This window comes from Rhagoletis pomonella, unplaced genomic scaffold (assembly GCF_013731165.1).
Source record: "Rhagoletis pomonella isolate Grant_MI unplaced genomic scaffold, Rhpom_1.0 Rhpom_scaffold_00002, whole genome shotgun sequence".
NCBI classification, from domain to species: Eukaryota; Metazoa; Arthropoda; class Insecta; order Diptera; family Tephritidae; genus Rhagoletis; species Rhagoletis pomonella.
Genome location: NW_023458556.1, coordinates 19,230,505 through 19,239,049, shown reverse-complemented (window position 1 = coordinate 19,239,049; position 8,545 = coordinate 19,230,505). Strand labels below are relative to the sequence as shown.

Genomic DNA, 8,545 nt, shown 5'->3' with positions numbered 1-8,545 from the left:
AGGCTGCTAGGGACGCCGGGTGTTTAAATGCCACAGTATGCGGACACTATACTATTCTTGACGGCTTTAAATTCAGCCACGACCTATCTACGGATGAATATGTGAAATGCAGTGATTGGTAGGAGACACCGGGGAACTTGGCAGGAAATGTCAAACCCCCCAAGTGTATTTCTGCCGTGCAAAAGCGTCTAATCGACAGGTGTTAAAGCTGTATGTATATATGTATATATATATCGATGTGGTCGGACGGAGTAATACACTTAATTTTTTACAGGTAAACTCACTTTTTTACCTCTGCAATATTTAAGGAGTTTTTTAGAAAAATAATTATTTAGGCCTTTATTTTATCAATTCATCGGATAGTTTTTTTTTTTGTATGTATGCTACCGGGCTGATTCTATTTCAATTCATGCAGGATGAATGGGTTCAAAATTCGAAATCAAGTTTAATACGACTTTTCGTGTTTTTTAGGACAAATAAATAGACACGTATTTTTTTGTTTTGCAAAAAAAAATCGCAGAGTTACGAGTATCTTAAAATTGTAGGGCAAATTGTGGTTTTAGAGAAAAACGGCCGACATTTTTTTTCAAATCTTTAAATTTTTTTCTAAATCTATATTTTTCAACTCGGTTTTTTGATTGTAGAAGTGCTTTTGATGCTCTTTGCATACTTGAAATTTTAAAAAAATTTGAAAATTAACAAAATGGCCGTTTTTGGAAAAATCAAATGACTCAATCTTTTCAAAAACATCATTTTTATTTTTTTTGAAAATTTGTTTGTGGTTACTAGATAAAACGGAGAATCTTTTCCAATAGGTTTAATGTCCGGTAAAATGCCTCGAAAGTCGTAAGAAGTTTTTTCCCTGAAAATAAGAACACTCAGTATTTTGGGTAATGTGGCGCCATATATAATTCATATACACATTATGTTTTTTGATCTCAGTAGTATTTTTCATGCTCTTTCATTACGAATTTGGAAATTTTAAAAACTTTGAAAATTAACATTATTATTATGACACAATGCACACTAATTGTCCATCACTGGTTGTGGTTTTAGCATAAAAATTACTTGTATTGCGAAATAAATTTTTTGATTTAACCGCATATTTTATAAGCTAGAAAAAAGTAACGAAAAGCAGCAGAAAATTGTATTTTATTATGATAGGCAAGATCTGAAAAATGAATAAAAAATATTCAATTATTTTTCAGTAATTTATTAGGATTTGGGATTAGTATAATTACTATGCATTTATTAGAGTTATTGAATCCCAAGTTTTCCCTATGGTGGGAAATTTTTGTAAAATTGTTGGACCGTCCATTCCCAGAGATCCTCGATGGGACTAACATCAGGTGCGCAAGCAACCCAATCGGGGAACGTAATTTTCTTTCAATTTAACAATTATTTTGTGAACCTACTCGTACCTATTTTCGCCTTAAGGTACTGAAGTATGAAGCTTTGTTGAAGATATTTAATTGCGGATGTAAAGTAGCAGCTGATTTTCCCAAAAACTTGTAGATACTCCGAACCATTCATACGATATGATGGAAATGGCATCTCTGCATTTTCACTACTGAATGACATTTAAAGCGGTGTTTTGGTTCGTCGAAAGGACATTACGATTTGATTGCATTAAAAAGTGTTTTCCTCATTTGCGAAAAATTCGATTTGCATAGAGCTGAATATGTATAAATGCATTTTATGAGGATTTTCTTTGGATTTGAAATGTTTATCCTGGTTTGTGTATCTTCTGCTGAAGTGTCCGCATTGGTAGCAGATGTTTTTAGCAGATTTACTTTAAAATTTTTAATTTCTGGTAAGGCATTGCACTTCACCTAGCGGTCCTTACCATTCCCCTGCCGAATCTCCCTTACCTACGCAAAGGCGTGGTGAGTTTGGAATGTCTGTACATTTGGTAGCAGGCATACTTCTCAGCTTCTTTACAAAGTAAGGTATGTAGAATGTAGCGCAGTCCCTCGGAGTAGTTCGGCGGTCGGCGGTGTTCTTTTTGTGTTCTACTAGTAGATGACATTGGTACAAAAAGTTGAAAGAAAACATGGATTACTTCGTAAGGTACTTACCTATTTTGAGAGCGGAGTGTTTCGCCTAACGGCTTCGAATGTCAAATTGAAATATTTTGTTTGCACTTCACACACACACACTATTACAGATTTTGACAGTTCACGCAGCAAAAGCAAAAACAAAATACATGTAAATTTTTGTGTTTGTAACAATAAATAAAATATTTTTCTTATTGCCTATCTGAATTATTTTTCAACAAAAAAAATACAAAATAAAATAAAACAACACCAATTTCGGTTGATTTTTTTTTAGTTTTATTACAATTTCTCATTCGTTTATTTTATTTGTAAATATATGTATGCATGTATATTCCAATGTGACGAATTATTTAATTAATTATAATTCATTTAAACAAAACTACAATTACTATATAAACTATTATATATCATTAATTATATTCATATTAATTAATTAATTAATAATATTTAAATTTGTAATCATTTTTTGTTTGGGCTAAGATTACCATACATACATTTTGCAAAGTTTCTATACAATAAATTTTATGTCAATTACATATCCGTTTGTTTTCTCTTTAAATCAATGCAAAAAACACTACATTATCCGCAGTATTCTTCTTCACAATTTCAATTAGGCTAAAACAAGTTTTTAGTTAACTTAATATCTCATAATTATCTTTATTATTTAATATTAAAACGGGAACCTACATACATTCTTGCGAGTGTATTTTTGTATTTATGTATGTATGTGTGTGTGTAAGTGTATGAATTTTAGTTTACCAAAATCACATCCCTGCAGGAAGTCAGCAACCGGTTCTAAATGCTCAAGATTGCCTAGAGAACATAGTTCCGATTTAATTTAGACGTGTCAGTCCACTTGAGTCAAAATCAAACTGGTTTAATAAGAATAAAATATCTTCTTGCTATTTGCTATAGTATAAATTGGCACAGAATAGTTCTAATTGACTGCTTTCGAAACAGTCCAAGATTCTATAGAGAGGGGGCGATTTGCCATCGCCAATAACAACGCAACATTAAATTCGCCAGTTGTTTGCAGGTGAAAAGGTATTTCTGACTGAAACCAGTGACCTTCATCAAAATCTATGTAATTACATCAATAATTTCTTGCAGGGATGTTTCATGGTGTATGTATGTATATTATGTGTGTAACTATGTATGTATTCGAGTTAAAAATGTTGAGTAGTGTTTATTTTGAATAGTTTTTTGTTTTTAATAACATGACGAAAGTGACGCGAGTGACGGTAATTATAAAGGGTTGTCCAATAAGGGCGGGTCGATATTGAAATAGAATAGAACAAAACAAGCTGTGTGAGGTATCAACGATTTTTTTTATTTATTTTATTTTTTTGAAAAGTCGACGAATGCCATTATGCCCTATTCTCAATCACTCTGCCTGGTTTATGTGAGGTTTCATGGCGTAGGTCCATTGCCACTCATTGGCATAGAGCTGTGACTTAAGAAAACTCTATAAGAACAGGTCTAGCGGGGTCAAATCGCACGGTCTTGGGAGCCAATTCATGCTATCACTACGGGAGATAATTTGGCCATCTCTCCGAAATTAATAAAAAAAAAAAAAAAAACAATTAAAAAAGTATAAGCACGGGCAAAATCTAACTTCATATACCCGACCGTTGTTACGCCTTTCTCTAAACTACCTTTGAGTATTAGAGTTTCGCATTTCTAAAATTTGCCGTTATATGGGAAGTGGGCGTAATTTTTGTCCCATTTAAAAATTTTCAGCACATTGCGTTTCTGTACCAAATTATAACTACATTTCTGATAAGATTGTTGCAAACATCGATTTTGAGTAAATTAGCTTCAGTAAGTACCGATTTCTCGCAGTTCTCGTGTTTCCGTAAATTGCCATTATATGGGAAGTGGGCGTGGTTTTACCCGATTTCAAAGATTTTTAACAAATTTTTTTGTGAGATATAGCATTTTATCCTAAGTAGGCGGGGTCGCGGCCATTTTTCAAAAAAGTCCCATGTAATTGATTAATTCTATGCCAAAAATTCTATTTCATATACAAATTTTTAACAATTCGGATCCAGTATTTATGGAAATATAGGTTTTTTTGCCAATTTTCAACACAAACCTGCCATTTTCAATACAAACCTACCTTGGACACCAAATTTGGTTGAGATGTCTCAATTTTTGCTAGAGACAGATATGACTTAATCGACTTCTCTATTCATTCTGAGCATTTTGGTGTATACGCATATATCTATATTGTATACGCATATATCTATATAGATTCCTTTAGGCTGTTAAAAGCAACAGCGCGAATAAATATAAAGAATATTAAACAATACATATGTACGTATGCAAAATCGGTTTACAACACACTTCACGTACAAATAATAAATTAGATGTTTAATTTTCGTCACTCGCGCTACTAAGCCATGTAATTATACATACCCGCCAGACGCACGCAACATTTCGTGCATTTTCTAAAAATTCGATTCTCTCATAAAAGTCCTAAAACCGTTTGTTGTAATATATTTTTTTGTATGTACATATTTAACATTGAAAATAAACTAAAATTTAGAGGGTGAAAAGAAATAAATACAAAAATATCAAGTATTAAAAAAACGACTACGTACAATAGATTTGCAGCTAATTTGCATTAAAAATGTGTAGACTTTTGTAATAGAGTTTCACTATTTGAGTTTAAAGTTTAAACTTGGAAAATTTATTAGTTTTTCAGACACACAGTACAAAAGAGCAAGTGCGCATTTGAATATCTGTACGGTTATATAAGTCTCATCACTTGCCACGATTCAACTGCTTGGCAGCAGTCTTTTGCACCATTGCATTCCATTTATTTTATTTTATTTTTTGTTTAATAACATTTATTTCATGCTATCATTTTCATTTACGACAAATTTTCTTTTAAGTCACACTCTTTCCTTTTTTACCTGTTTTATTACATACAGATGTACATGTGTATTTATCTGCTATTTTTGGAGATTCTTTTCTACTGACAATTTTTTTTTTTTTTTTAATGCAATTTACATTTTGCATATACATCACTAAAAATTATCTACAACAGTTTATGGTAATCTATTATAAGTAATATTTGAGTTAAATTTGTTATTAAAGATTTTGCTTATCAGCTTAAAACTTGTTATTTTATTTTGTTATTATGTTTTTCATAATAAAGTAATTGCATTAAAGTTAAATTTATAGCCTAAGTGTATTATTTATTATTAATCTAACGGTAATTAACTATATTTATGATATAAAATCATTAGATTACTATGCAGTTTATTTATTTACATTTGAGTTACGTTGTTTTTTTTTAACAATTTTCACTTCGTTTTTTGTTTCTTCTTATTTTAGTTTATGAGTTAGAAGTTGCAGAACTAAACGTACGCATTGTGTTTACATACATTCATATACATACATATATAATACACTGTGTGCAAGTACTGTTACATGCATAAATATCTATTTTCTTGGTTTCCTGACTATTATACATACAAAAGACAAATGCGTTTGGTATTGTTTTGAAATGTATTGCATTTTCGGGATGATTATCGTATCTTTTTTTTTGAATTATTTTGCTCTTCATTTTAGTTATTCTTTTTGTCACATTAGGGGCGTTTTTCTTTGATTTAATTTATTTATTTTACTATACACTCATTAATATACAAATTATATATGTATGTAAATTAAGTAAATTTGCTTATTTCTTTCCTCTATGAAATGTGTATAATATTTAGCTTGCAGGAGACGTCGTGTGTGCATATACATATGTGATATGAGAAATGTTGGAAAGCATGGAAGATAACATTTAATAAGGTTATTGAATTTAAAATTTGTTTGAGAAAGAAAGATAAAACAAAAACAATTATTTGCTCGGAACTTAACTTTACAAATCATATATTTAAATATTTAACCTTTACAAGGCAGTGTAGAACTTTTAGCTTTTAGGTTTTTAAAATATCAAAAACTATTTTCCATATCGTCCTATGCCTCACGATAAACTTGACTCCAATGAGTAGAAAAGTGTTACAGAATTCTGTAAATCCTGGAGCGGAGTTAATATTACATTTAGGCTGGGCGTTATTAGCTGCATTTGAAATTGTTCATTTAAATAAAAAATCAACGTGACAGTCTACTTGTTTTTTTTTTTTGCTACATATGCCAAATAAATTACTTGTCTATGAAAAAAAGAATGGTTGTATTTGCTTCAACAATTAGGTACTTTTCAAAGGATATATTCAACAACAAAAAAAAAAATAACAGTGCCTTTCTTTTAAGTTCGAATAGGGCTACTCCGGTTGAGTGTGAGAGTGCATAAATTTTAGTAGCTAAACTGAAATTGCACTAGAAATTTTAGGCATTCTTCCATATTAGGGCAAGTCGCAATCTTCACTTCCAATTTTCCAATTCAAACTGAACCTTTAATGAACAATGAAATGATAATAATGATCGTTAATTTGTCTCAGAATACTTTCTTTTCATTTACTACATTTCAAAACTCGTACCTGATATTGTCAAGCTATCAAAAATTACTAACACCTGAGATTCGAGCCAAAGCCAATAATTTTTCAACAGTAGTGGAAGAAAATTCCAAAAATCGGACCCATAACTGTTTGAGTTTTTAAATATTTACCAAATATTTGGAAAATGTGCCCATCTTTTTAGTGCCGAAATAGATACAGAATCTTTTCTGTATATAAGTTAATAGTGCAAATTGTAAAAGGAAATATGTATACAAAATTTCAAAATTAGACGGCAGCATGCGTTAGTTTCACACAAGAATGTCATCCGAACTAGTATAGAGAAGAATGAAAGCTAGTAAAACCACTTTAATAGCTGTTTTGTGTTTGTGTCGGCAATTAAAAAAAATTTGGCATATATTTATAACTCAGTGGTTGTTCTTGTATCGCTTGTTAGTAAGTAAATACATATAGTCATGACAGCGTCTATTTGAATATTCCGTTAGTTTGATCCAAATTAAGAAAAGATAACGCTTTGCAACACAATTTTAAAAAGATAATGTAAGACTAAGTAGCATGGTCATATCAACATTTCGAAAGATTTTCGCCTTCGCTGCTTCAATAAAAAAAAAAATAAATAAAAATTTAACTCAGAAATGACGATAGCTATGTATGTATTTCTCATTTCATCAATGTAACCCTGAATTCCTTTCCTAAAAGTCAAAATACAAAGCATCATCTGAATATTTCCATTTCCGGTGGTGTCATCAAAACCGGATGCTTTGTATTGCTACTTCTAAGAATTTTGGGTAATAAATAGTTTCTACATTGGCAATTTCAAAATACGTTAAACACGTGTACAGTTTAAATATTTCTCCCTACATACAATTATGCAGTTGGAACATACGTACATACTTGGCAATATGTTTAAGAAAAGCGCTAATAGTTTTTAGTTTGTTTAATGTGTTTTTGGTTTTGCTGATTTTTAAAGTCTTTCCTCATCGAAATTTAAAAAAAAAAAAGTAATTGAAAATTACAAATTTTGAAAAAAATATATATTATGTGACGTAAAAAAATTTGTTACTAATATTTGTGTGCTACTACAAGATAAGGCCTATTAAAATTTAACTATACAATATACATGCAATTAACAAAAAATGAAAATGGACAACAGTATACAAGTATAATATACATACATTTGTACATATGTACATATACATATAACGCATATATGTATACATATCGTGTAAGTATTCGATTACCTTCTTATTAAAAAAAAAAATAATAATAATAATAATAAATAAATCGCTGAGCAAACTATATCTGTCTATGAAAAAACAACTTCTACAGTGTGTAACGTCCGGTTAACTTTTGTATAAATCATATATGCTACAAATCAAAAAGTTCCTAAAACAAAAAAAAAGTGTCTATGTATTCGTAAAAAAAAAAAAATTAACACTAATTGCAGAGGTTTTCATTTGGATTGAATTTGTCACATTTTAACGGCGCGCAGCAGCGTCCTTATTTTAGCACAAAATTTTAACGATTTTCGTCTGCTTGCGTCTGAGCGGGTGGCGCCGCGCGGTAGAACACATTCGCGCTACGTACGGGCAAAGGATGCGCCTCCGTGTTGAATATCCACTCATCGAGTGGCAGCAAAGAGTCGTCGGAAAAGAGCAAGTACAAGTACTAGTTAAAAGGAAGAACAAAAAAAAAAAACAAAGCATTAAGTCAGAAAAATTTACAGCGCGTCGTTGATGACTCACCTTTAACGTCTCCGCCAAGAAGAAACTCTGCTGCACATCATCCTTCTGCGGCATCTCCTGATATACATTTTTAATGCCACAATAGCCATGTGGTGTGCGACAGTGGGCCTCTAACGCTTGCACAGCCTCCCAGCCCCAATCACGATATTTCTGATCGTGCGTCAAACGCCATAGCACAAAGTAGCTCTCGATTGTTTCCGGTCGCAGTATGTAGTATTTCTCTTGTGATTTCAAGGCACGCGCTTCGGCTGCGTCGCTGAAGCTGCAGCAAAAA

The 8,545-nt window shown here is 31.4% G+C and overlaps 1 protein-coding gene and 1 long non-coding RNA gene across 9 annotated transcripts in view; both read right to left on the bottom strand.

Annotated features, from left to right (window-relative positions):
• Window positions 1-758: 758 nt before the first annotated feature.
• On the bottom strand, window positions 759-2,190 carry LOC118733225. Its single transcript, XR_004992223.1, has 2 exons — window positions 1,242-2,190; window positions 759-1,171 (listed from the first exon to the last, which is right to left on the bottom strand). It is a non-coding gene; the product is annotated as an uncharacterized LOC118733225 (long non-coding RNA).
• Window positions 2,191-7,745: 5,555 nt separating this feature from the next.
• The window catches only part of LOC118733223 (mannosyl-oligosaccharide alpha-1,2-mannosidase IA), a 273,219-nt gene continuing 272,419 nt past the window's right edge, over window positions 7,746-8,545 (bottom strand). For all 8 annotated transcript variants that reach the window (XM_036462544.1, XM_036462542.1, XM_036462543.1 and 5 more), the window contains 2 exons: window positions 8,272-8,533; window positions 7,746-8,194 (listed from right to left, as the gene is read on the bottom strand). In XM_036462544.1, coding sequence (XP_036318437.1) covers window positions 8,045-8,194; window positions 8,272-8,533 — 412 coding nt within the window. In that variant the 3' untranslated portion in view covers window positions 7,746-8,044. The remainder of the gene's footprint in view (window positions 8,195-8,271; window positions 8,534-8,545) is intronic.